Source organism: Dromaius novaehollandiae, chromosome 1 (assembly GCF_036370855.1).
Source record: "Dromaius novaehollandiae isolate bDroNov1 chromosome 1, bDroNov1.hap1, whole genome shotgun sequence".
Classification (NCBI taxonomy): domain Eukaryota; kingdom Metazoa; phylum Chordata; class Aves; order Casuariiformes; family Dromaiidae; genus Dromaius; species Dromaius novaehollandiae.
Window position 1 is genome coordinate 123,553,988 of NC_088098.1, and position 12,918 is coordinate 123,566,905.

Sequence of the window (12,918 nt, forward strand, 5' to 3'; positions counted from 1 at the left end):
ATAAAAGAAAGAAAAGTTATTTCACTCAAGCAGTACCTATTCAAATTTGAAAGTTAAAACATATTTCAAAACCTTAACTCAACAGCACCACATTACACATGATTTAGGAAACTGAGAAATTATTGTAACCTGTTATTTTGATAAAGTAACTAAGGCAGTCTATTATATAGGGTATAAGGATGAAATAAAAAGATAAAGAGAACATTAAATTCAATGCTAAGGCCTTATATTGACAGAATGAAAACAAAAACCTTTTCAGTGTAATAGTTAAACATAGAGGAATACTCACACAGTCATACTCAGTAGACAAGAGAGCTAAAATATAAATTTCCCTATAGCAGTTAAGGTACTGCTAGTAAGTTCACAAAATGTCAATTATTCAAAAAAATTACAAGAACAGAGAAGCAACAGAAGACTGAAAAAGAAAAAACCTTTACTGTCATTCTGTGACCAAAACCATTTCTTATTCAAGTATAGAAAAAAGGAAAGGTATATCCTTTATTCCTGTTCCTAACTCTAGGCCAGCCAGAGCATGCATGGCCTCCTTTCCCAGCCAAACAGAGACAATGCAACAGAGCTAAGAAGCACTGAAAAAAAGGGAGAGAAGAGACCTAAGGACATTCACTGTGTTCAGATCTGATAAAGAACATGTCAGGGGAGGAGGAAAGTTAGGAGATGCAGGAAAACAGGCTCCACTAACACCTCTTGCTCATAAAGCGACTTGCCAACAGAAGTTCTAGCATCTCCATTTAATATGGTTGGAAAAGCTTGCAGATTAAAGAAAGGAGTCTTTGTTTCATGATATGCCACCAGGTTTCCCTAGAGTACTGACATGTGCAAATCATTTCCTTTTCTACCTCTCCCATTCCTCAACAAAATTAGCAGTTTCCCAAAGAAACAGTCTCACACTACCACTAAAATGACTACATACACCATACCTGGAAAGCATGAACTGCTGAAGGACATTTCATAGATATAGAATATGAAGAGAAGACCTCCCCTGTAAGGAAGGTCTTGTTGTTCTTCTTGAGAAAAGAATACACTACAGTCCTCTTCTTCAGAGGAGTGTTTGAAGTTCCCAATGACACTTCTAGGTTCAGCAACCCAGGTTCTATAGATCCATGCTTCCCTTCTAGGATAACAGTACAGTGGCTGGCTGCAGAAGAATACTTAATTCCTGAAGATCTAATACTAAAACTCCCAGTATTGTGCTGAAAATGCACAACAACAATGAATCATGGAAAGGTGTTTACACCTGCAAACAGGAACTACTTTGCCCTTTCCTCCTCAAAAAAGTTAGACAATCAGAAAATGTTATTCATGCACAACTACAGGTGTTTAACAAATGTTCAATATATAGTTGCCTGTGAAAGTTTATTTCTGCTTCTTACGAATCTACATTAAGCACTTGCTCCACAAGCACTAAAGGTTTGCTGTAAAGGACTGAAGGAACAGACAGAAAAAAAAAAGGGATTCAATGGAGTATTCTTTTGCTAAGGCCCATATGAAATATTCCTAGTCAAGCATGTTCATAAGAATCTTGCACTTAAAAACAGGCTTGAAATGAAATTCTGAAATGAAAACTTTTGAAAATCTAGTAAAGAAAAAAAAAGCCTAGTAGTCTAAAGCAGTAAAACATGAACCATAAACCTGGACCCTATCACACTAGTTTCTACTCTCCAAGTGGGTCACTGGTCAGCACCCTGCCAACATATATCAAACATGCATCCTGTGTCTATAGTATTGAAATACAACATTTTATCTAAAAAGCATATTATGAAACTACAAGCAACTTTTCCCCTAAATTAAAGCTTATTTAAGTTTATGACTACAGGAAATTAGCATGAACCTCTAGATTTACAAAATTTATTTTAGATTAAGAAAAAAAATAAGTAAATCTACTGAACAAATAAACAAGTTACACAACTTTCTTTATGAAACATGCTTGATCACTGCTATGATCTTAACAGGATGATATACTCTGATTTATTAGAAAGTGAAAAGACAATCACATGTATAATGCATTAGTAGCTTTTTTTGAAAAATATTAAAGGATACACTGTCATTTGCACCTTTATTTTTCATCCAAGACTGGTCATTCCCAGGTGAGACAATTTTTGCTGGAAAGATTTCTATGAGCTATTGCCCATCTTTCAAAACAGCTGTCAACTCCTGTTGACATGAGTAATCTCTTTTCAGTTAGGATGTCTTTTTTTAAACAAGCCCATATTCTAACGGTTTCCAGGGAGAATTAAACCAAGCTGCCTACAGGGAAAACGGTGATACTTTTAAATAATTAACAAATAAGCAAGGCAATGCTCTCTGTTAGGTTTTGAGAAATGTTTACCCACTTTAAAAAAAAGTGAAAGAATTCTCATCTAAAACATGTATTATGAAGGTTACAAATCAGAAATTAAAATATCTGAAATCTTTAAATAAAATTGTTTTTTCAGGTATTATAATTTTCACAATCATGTGAGTAATATGAATAATGGAAATTTAGAGAAAAGATTTTAAAAATCCAAATTTATTACTACAAACAAGTTAAATCAAGCATCTCAGCATTTCTGCCATGTCCAACTTACAGCGAGCCTTAAAAATCCATTTAAATTAATCTAGGGCTACAGAATACCATAATGAAATGAGTGTTTGAAATCACAGCTGAATTTTTCTGACAATCTTCTATCGGGAATTTACTATTTAGCTTTTCACATTTAGAAGTTAGCCACTGAAATTCCTAAGCCTTTGGAATCATTTTGTTGGAGGTCAAACATATAGAAATGTCTTTTCTCAGCACACAAATAACTCCTGAGCATCTTACAGTATGAAGATTTTGGAAGAAGAGGAAGAAAATTTTCCTTCTTTCACTGCCAATTAGATCGTATTCCTAACAGGATCTAGTCAACCACAGACAATTCTCTTAAAAGTCACAAAACAGAGAGACTCCGTCCAGACATCTAAACAGTGTTGAAGAAAGGACTCATGGCTTCTTACAAAAGGAGCTTGCAGTGACCTCCGTGTCTCCAGCCTTCTGCCCAGGACTTCATTACCTATCAAATAAGTTCTGACTAGCACTCTTCTAATCAAGATCTCTCTCTCTCCAAAACCTGGCAATTTATGTTATTTCCCAACAACCCTTATGCTGCGACTCTTGGAAAGACTAAAACCTACTGAGTGGCAGACACACCATTTACCATCTTACCTTGAATAATGGCTTAATTTGACCCAAAGGTACCCACAGCTTGTCAGATCATTCAGAGTCAGCTATGTCATTTGATGAGAATACAAGAGTGTTTACCTAAAATAGTTCCAAAAAGAAAAACAATCTTTTCACCACCCTAAAGAAATAAAATTATACTGGGCAGTATATATAAACTCCTGAACTGTCCCAGAATCTGAGCCAGTTTAGGAATCTATCTTACAAACCTCTGCCACCTAATGCAGAGCTGACCCTCGGTGAGTTCATACAGTTACATTCTGCTCGTTTCTCGTATTGAAAAAGGTTTTGCACCCACCAGCAACGGGCCACTTTGCAAGACCTACTATATCTTTAATACAAGATGGAACGATCTGGCATTGATTATTTGCTCTGTAAGACTCCATTTCCTCTCAGAGTCAGGACACAGAGTATACCATTTCCTTATTTCCTCCTGTTTAAGATTCCTTGATTTCACATAAAGAATATGAAAGATATTTTTATATAACTACCACATATGTGGTTTCAGGATCTTCTTATTTGTTTGTTTTAATCTACTTAATATATGAGAAAACGGCAAAACTTTACAAGTTACATATTTTTTTCAATAATGGGTAGACAATCTCACTCATCACGTCCAGAGTCTAAATCCATTACCTAAACAAACAAATGAAAAAAGGTGAAAATGGGGAGCAAAGCACTGACTGAATGACATCTCTCTACTTGTCATTTTTAGCACATCCAATCACAAATCACATAGTAACAAAAGGACAGGTTTTATGACCTACCCTACCAGACCTCTTTTATGACACCTGAAAATTTAGGAAGCCTTTTAAACTCATGCAAACATGGAGCAGCTTGAATTTTTTAGAGCTTAAGTAATGAAAATGTGAACTAGATACTGACACCACCTAGTGGCATCTTGCATGGCTAAATGTGACCACCACAGATTTTTGGCTTGCTAAACTTCTGTTTCATTTCAAACTTAAATTGTAGTAGGAAAGGTAAGGGCAAACTTGAATCTGATGACATAGCCCTGAGAAGAAAAGAACTATAAAATCAACTCAACCCCATGTTCTTCTCTATAGATAAGAATTTGCTTTCTTAAATAAGAATTTATTTTTTAATGTTAATTTTTAAACAAGCAAAGAGCATTTCTTAGTGCCTATCTGGTCAGAAGAGGAATGGAAAGACAGAAAATTAGGTGAAGAATTGCACAAGAGAAGTAAGGAAAGGGAAACATGCATTGTTTTAAATTTGACAATTTATTTAGGAAACCTAAGTATTGGTTAAACACCTGGAGACATTCGTAGATTATGCAAACAACCTACTAAGCAGTTCAGGTTTTATCCATATTGATGTTTTAACCTAGCAAATTGAATACTGCTAGGCTAGGGGATTAGCCAAGAATATAAAAGATTGAAGAGATTCCAAGGTTGGGTCAACGATTAAAAAAAACAACAACAAACAAAAAAAAAGGCGCACAACTTAGAGTAGCAAAATACTGCTCAGGTATTCTGTTCCAAGGCCTCAGGGGAGAGGCTGCTTTCAGTTTCCTCTAGAGACTTGTGCTGAAAGTACCAAGACGGCATATGATCAAAGGAGCCTAAAGCATGTCTTCTGAAGACTGAAGGCAGACACTCAAAAGCAACACAATCATACATTTAAGAAAGGGGAAAAAAGAAATCACCAAATAAAGTTACTCAGAAAACTATTATCAAGTACACATCCACGTCTGGAAATACAATGCAGCAGCAAACTGGTGCGAAGGTCACTGTCCCATAGTCATATCCAACAATAAGCTGCACAGGAGACTAAGTGGCATTAATAAGAGAGACACTGATTAATCATGATGGGGAGTTCGCTATTACAGAAATCCTTTAGATAATAAACTACTTTCAGTCCAGCACATACTTAATGCTGTTACTCTAGGAAAGATCTTAAAAATACTGAGTGTATCAGTGAAAGAACACAACAATCACATGAAGCTAAAAAAATCCTTCAAAGAACATACTCTTCAAAATGGCTTTTGACAGTTAAGAGTGTATTTAAAACACTGTCCAAAATGAAAAATTTCAGACAACCATTCAAAAAACATACTCTACTTACATTCTATAATAAGAATCCCAATTGCCAAAAAAACTATTTTAAGGAGAACATTGTAATTTTTCAAGCTTAGGAGAACATTCTTACTACATTCCAGAGGAATTTCATGCAATAATTTAAACTGACTAAAATTTAACAACAGCAACCTGAAGATGAAACAAACAATTCTAAATGGTTTCAGGCAATTACTAACAATTAAGGAGTTAAAAAAAAAAAACAAAAAAACAAAAAAACAAAAAACAACCTTAAAGATCACACTGTTTGAAACACAATCATCTCTTCCTCAAACCGTTCGGATGCTGTTACACCTGAAACCAATTCTAGTTCTTCCAGGAATCATCAGTAAAAGATAGATAGGATTGTGCTGATTGCTGCTGGGCTATGCTGGAAATATGGTCTCTTACATTTTATTAAATGATGTCTGCTACACTATACCTCACAATGTAGCTCACTGAAATGGTCTCTAATGATAATACTTTCCCTGAAAGCTCTGAAAGTTTAAGACATTAACCACTATAAAAAAATTCTGTATGTGTATGTACAGAGGTACACATACACACTGTTGGATTGCAACACAAGAACAGTGTAAACTGTTTACATGTTGATTTTAGGCAACATCTTAGTCAGTGAGCATCCCAAGAAATACTCCTTATTCTCAATTTTTTTCAAAATTTAGCCTAACGATCACTAAGAAAATGCCCTTGAACTAGTAAGCACTTTCTTCTAAATTAAAGTATTTTTCTATTAGTGCTTTTGATTACAATGCAGTCAGTATCTACATACAAAATGTAAGTATGATTATTAAAACTATAATAATGTAGTACATGCAAAATGTGATCACCACTTGAGTAAAGCAATAATAATTCCAGTGCAGTATTTATTATACTTTGGTAACTGTGATTTGAACACTTGTATGTTTTTCACAATTAAGTGCATTATCTTCTTCCAGGCACTTTGCTTAGAGAATAGCAGTTCAAGGTGGTCAAAGATAAAATTATGCCTCCTATTGTGCAATTGCTAGGAGTCCTCCAGGTCACAGGTTGGGACACAGCCAACATATACACTCCTTCTACAAAACAGATATAATGATCCCTAAGAAAAATACAGGTGACTTCAGAGTTCATGAGCTCAAACAACGTTAAACTAGAACCAAAACTTCAAAGATCATTCTCTGCACTCCTTATGGAAACCAGGGTCATGGAAAAAGAAAAAACATCTCAGTCAAACTACTGATATAGCATTCATTTCTTCTAAGACTATCAGCAAGATAAGTTTGGCAAAACCCTGGCCCTCCAAAGGAATGAAGTAACAGATAAAGATGCGAGGTATCTGCCATACAGTCTTAGATGGATTCACAATTCTGCCAGCATCCAAAAGCCTACATGATCTACATGCCTACATCAACCCAAATCATGCCAAAAGCCTGTATCAACCTCCTCTGGCAAAACCTGAGGCTGAGGTTTCACTTTCTGGGGCAATGTGTCCCTTTTTTGTGCTTGGTTATTCTTCAGTTGGTTCAGCTCCCCAGACAGCTGCACTTTCAGCTGTTTGGGGAACAAAGCAGAGAGCAGCAACAAGCAGATGAGGGGATGCCACCCACCAAAGACATGCCCAGGGAACAACGGTTTTGTAAGCCTCTGAAATAATCAATCTGTTGATGGATAACTGTGTTTTTTTTGTTTTTTGTTTTTTTTAAAGAAGAAAAAAAAAAGGAAGACATCAGATTAGGCTTAAGAAAATGCTATGGAGGAACGGAATAGTTTTCACTGGGAGCAGAGAATGTGCTCATTTTGGGGACATCTGAAGCCAAATTCTGAGCAGTAATAGTCCAAAGGATAAAAGCAGGGCACAAAAACCACCCTGGAACATGCTTGCTAAACTGAGTCAATTACCTTGGTTATAATCTCCTGAATGCAAATCAGTAACTCACAGTATTTCAGAATCTGCAAGAAGATTGGCATCTTGCTTAATACCTCCTCCTAAGAGTAGCAGAGTGAAATTAACAAGGCAAGTCAATTTCATAGCTGCAGAGAAAACTCTCAAGGTAACAGCAGCAATTCAACCAGGTTGCATTTTGGAAAAATTACAAGCTGTAGATCAACTTCAGATATTTTAAAGGCTAACAGAAAACGTCATGATACTCTAGTCTGACCTCACATATAATATAGAGAAAAAGAACCTTATCAAATAATTTCTGAAGAAAATTCACCACTCTTGTTTGAGAGCAGCATTTTTTTAAGAAGATAATAAATTTTGACAGACTGCAAGTGACAAAAAACATACATTTCTTGAAAAATTACTACAACATTTAATAGATTTCAGTTAAAAATATATGTTTTAAGTCTAAATCCATCTAATGTCAGCCATCAATTTATTGCAAATTCAAAGATAGCCTGCTCCTACCTGATATTCTCCCTGCACATGCAGCAAGGATTGTATATGCCTAGTTACTTGTAGTAATCGGCCATGAATCTTTTTCAGAGCTCCTCCTTTCGATGCTAGTAGTCCTAGTCCTATACAGAACTGACATACAGTCTTCGCTACTAGGTTTATGAGAAGGTACAAACTACATGAAAATATTAACACTCAAAGAGTATACTTAACTGAATAATCCAAGTTTGTCTATGTATTTGTGGAAAAAAGTTAATGGAGACAGATCAAACTGGAACAAAATATGAACATGCAGCTATTAACATATCTCTGTTATCTTAGCACTGCTAAATTGCTGTTGCTTCCATCAACAATCAGACTTTTGCAATCAATTAATGATTTTGTACTACTTGGTACAAACTGTACTGCATAATTTTTTAAACAAAGAACACTTGTATCACATTTGCCTGTAATAAAAATATACCTTTATACCTTATATATAAGGCTGTATATATAAGGGCTTCCAAAAAAAAAAAAAAAAAAAAAAAGAGTTGCTTAGCATTAGTCATGCTACTATCTTCTGATACTGTATTAATTACATCCTACATCAATTTCTCCATGACTTTGTCCAAGACTAGTTTCAGATCAGACAGATTATAGCTTCCAAGACCATCCTGCTTCAGCACCTTACGTTTCTGGAACTTCCAGGACTTCAAAATTTGCTAAAACAAACATCAGAAGGATGAAAAAGTTTTTGAACTCCCATTCCTTTTCATGCCCTAAAGATTTTAAAAATTAATTATAATTGTAATTAATATATTTGCTAACTAAGAATAACAGAATTTATAGAATGAAATAAAACTTATTCATACTTCAAACTGAGAATGAAATCAGCATTCTATTTCTTTCAAAGGGGCAAAATAGTTACTGAATACTTGTGTCTTTTTGTATTATGGATAATACTTTTACTATCCTTGCTTCTGGACTTGAATAATTGCTTTAAACAAGAATATTTGTCCCTCATTAAACAAAACAAACAAATAAAAAAAACCGCACCTTTAATTTCCCTTAGATGCTACTGTATTTCCTATCAATTCAAACTCCTTCAGTAACAGCTTCTTCCTTACGCCATTTGTCTGAATGTCCAGATGCACCTAATTTCTCATTCTTCATTACTAACAGTTTTCTCACTTTTTGAGACATCTTTCATGACTGTGAATTTTAGAGGCAGCTAAGAAAATATTAAATATTTTAGTTCAAAATTTTAATGTCTAAATATTTCTCCTCACACAGTTCAGCTTATGCCTCTTCACAGTTCTGAAAAATTGGTATTTTCAACCATCAGCTGTATTTTTGTGTTTTATTTTAAATTATATGCATTGTACAAAGTAGGCTCCCCATCAGTAAACCTTGCCTCTGATTCATAGCAATGCCTTGTCCTGTCACTCTTAGCTGTTATTAACAGAAGAATTAATACAGTTCAGCCCACAATCCCACACTATTTTTGCAAATAAAATATATCCAATAAGCTGTAGTGCAGTCACATCATACCAAGTTGCATTACGCTAATCAGAACAACAACGGTAAAAGTTGTTTGCAGAGGAGATGGTAGATGTTTATGGAAAAACACATTGTTCCATACAAACATATTGCTATGTTCTCTTCAGCTTCTTCCATGTCTTTGGAATCAGAAACACTAGTAACATCACACAATATGTAGGTATGTAGGTATAAGTTGTAACTTATACGTGTAACCTGAGATGTAGGTTCAAGCTGGCCTGCTAAGGTCCCTAAACTCTCCATATATTCAACAGAAAGAGGCAGATATCTTCAGTGGACAACATCCATCACTCAAAGACTTCTAAATCAACATACTGAATTTAGACAACTGGAAATTCCTCCCCAGTAATGTTAAATCTAAACATTTCCCACCTAAACAATAAAGATGAGAAAAGCTCCCACAAATCCTATCTGATACTGGTTTATGTTATGCATGATGAACAAGTAGACACACTGTATGAAAGGGTCCACAGAGCCCAAATCACTAAACATTGCTTTTAAGCCACCATCAGTTAGGCATGGATGCAAGCACTCCATCGGCCCATCTTATCTCCCTACTTCCACTTCCCAGGATTACTTGTAAAACAGTATGTTTGTGTGTTTCGAGAAAGGGCAGGGGAGGGAGGGAAGCTTGGAGGAAGGGGGCTGGTTGGTTTTCTTAAATAATCACCAGACAGAGCTGCATTCACGTTAAAATTGAGAAGTGACAACAATGAAAAAAAGACATCCTATGAAAAGACTAAATACTCTGATCTGCTCTAAATATCTATGTGGAATAAGATCCAAAGAGACTTTCTACCCATCTATACCTTCCACAACCACCAGAGAGGAGAAAGCTGTCAGACACTGAACCTGACACTCAGCGATACATAAAGGGGAAATGACAGGAGCTGAAGATCTAGCCCTATTTCTCAAAAAGCATCACGGTAAGAGCATATTTGGGAATCCACACCACTACCAAAACTGCAGTCTATTGGCCAACATGCAATAAAGCACAAGTGTACATAAAGGTCTACGTTCACTGGCTGCAATGATGGCTAGAAGTATTCAGAAAATTTCAAAACAAACAAACAAAACCAATGAAACAGAGATCTTTTTTTAAGAAAAAAAGCCCACTCTTCCATCTTGTATCTAAAACAGAACTTAAAACACATTTCTTTAATGCATAATTTTATTCTTGAATTAACACTTTCAGCCTTGTTTTAGCTGTTGAGATTTAGGACAAACATGGAAGCATGAGCCCAGCCTAAGACAGGCTATATAATTCCATGCACCTGTGTCTCCACAGTAATATTAACTTCTGCAGTTCCCACTTTTCTTCCCTATAAGCTGAATAAATTTCATACTTGTACCTGAACCAGTGAAATGTTTTGGCTTTTTCTTTTTAATTAAAGTAATGATCAAAAAGTTTGAATACAACTGTTTTTGTAAAGATAACATCATTCTTATTTTGTTACTTTGAACTATGGTACAAACCAAGAGAAAACAGTGAGTTATTATCCACATGCATTTGATTCTATAGTGTCATGTTCATCAAATGACAGCGCCCAATGACATTTATCAGAAGCACAAAAACAAACGAACAAACAAAAAAAACCACACCACACAACAACAAAAGCTTACCTTTTGGATAATCTTCCAATAAGAGGTTGAAGTGACCTAACTGACAAAAGAAATCAGACTCGACCTTTCCTTCAGCTTTCAATATTAGCGATTCATAGCAGCGAACAGCCTGGGAAAGAGAAATAGAAGGTTTTCAAATTATTATATTTAACTGAAGAAAATAATGCATTTTCTGAAAAATCCAAGTCTTTTACCAAACTTTCTCGTTATTTTGCAAGGCAAAAAGTCTATACACACTCATTAACCAGTCATCAGGATTAGTTTCCAAACAACAAGACAGAGAATGCCATGCTGCAAGTTTACTGATTCTAATACAAATTGAAAACAAATAAAAATGAAAAGTTTTCTCTTGTTTATTTGTGGACTCCAGAAGCATTTTATTTCCCAAACACAGAACAAACTTCTATAACACATTATAATTTGTTAATTTAAAAATCAAAGTACAACTTTATTCATTCTTTCCAATCTGCAAGAAAAAACTGCTTTAAGTAATTAAAGCATTATTCCACATTTACATTTGTTTTTTTCCTAAAGGACATTTTGTTATACCAATGATTTCAGTATTTTCTGCTAAGCAGAAGAATATGCTACCTTAACATGTTTGTTTAAGCAGTTCCTATAGCTTAGCATAATTTCCCAAGATCTAATTCTTTTACATATCTCTATCATGTCATAAATGCACTGTTTACTACCTTACACTCACTACACAGTCACTGTAGACTAATTAAAGCTAAAAACCTGAATCCAATTAGAAATGAATTTTACTTTGAGGAAAGCTGACCTAAAACTTGGTAAGCAGCACATTTAACATCAAAATATGTTCTGCACTGCAAACAGACGTTTTTAGTAATCTGAACTGATCGCTTCTATTCACCATGATGGTCAAAATCTTTAACAATCTATACTCATCTCATGACCCTATTTACAGGCTTGGTAAACAAAACAACAACAGCCACCACCTTCTGATCAGTTTCTCAATTTTGAATAAATGATTTAAAAAAAAAAAAAGAAAAAGAACCATTAAAGTGAAGTAGTTGACTAAACTCAAATGGAAGGGAAAGTGTTTTCACCAGCAGAAGACACTGTTGTCCTCAAAAGCTAGTTAAGATTCCAATGAATTCTGATTTGAATTCTAATTCAAGCTGGTTAATCCATGACTTTCACCAATTCATGGTTTGACTATGTTTAGAATTAAGTTGCAATTATGAACTGCTAGATTTTAATGTACTATTAAAGACCTTAATATTAAATTAAAAATGATGAGCTCTGTTAGGTCATTTTGTTTAACTGGAAATTTAGAATAAGGGGAAAAACGTTTAAAAATCCCTTCTGCAACAGCTAAGTCTGAATACCATATTAGTAGTTTTGTCCAGTTACTTCATGTGTGCTTGTATTAATCATCAAAATAGTTTAAAAAAAAGGAAAATTTGCAGAGAATACAAATTACTGACCTAGTCTGTGTTTTAATTTGCCATTTTTACCCTGCTACACTAGTTCTAAAGTTATTTTTAAAGATGGCAAGGCATAAAATAGGCCTTGCTGTACTCAATGGACACAAGCAATGTATGTGACCAGATGAGTGGTTCTCAGTCTGTATCACAAACTTCAGATGCACTATATATTTGTTCACCTACTTCCAAATCCAGAATGACCTTCTTTTACAGCTATTTTCAGAAACAGAAGTTTTGACAGATAAAAACAAACCTATGTTGTAGCACAGCTGCAGCAAAACGGATAACATTTATATTAAATTTGTATTAGGTCTATGTGTGGTATTGAAATGATTTAATAAGACCATTAAAATTATATATTTCAAACTGTAGATGTTTGTCCATATTTTTTAACTTATATTGAGACGTGTATTGGCCTTTATATCAAAAAAATGCTGCTTAAGATAGATGAACATCCTTTGCTTTTGGTAGCCTTCAACAGTAGAATTTTTCATCCATGCCACAAGTCTTACCTTAGCAACTGCACTGAAAAGACTAGAATTTTCTTGACACTTAATCAAAGCTACTACTCCTTTAATTTTATTTCCACCACTACACATACATCCTGAAGTC

General features: G+C 34.7%; 1 protein-coding gene across 14 annotated transcripts in view; it reads right to left on the bottom strand.

Moving 5' to 3' along the window:
• The window catches only part of KDM6A (lysine demethylase 6A), a 159,176-nt gene that overhangs the window by 115,617 nt on the left and 30,641 nt on the right, over positions 1–12,918 (bottom strand). For all 14 annotated transcript variants that reach the window (XM_064497286.1, XM_064497270.1, XM_064497239.1 and 11 more), the window contains one exon: positions 10,856–10,964. In XM_064497286.1, the coding sequence (XP_064353356.1) occupies positions 10,856–10,964 (109 nt within the window). The remainder of the gene's footprint in view (positions 1–10,855; positions 10,965–12,918) is intronic.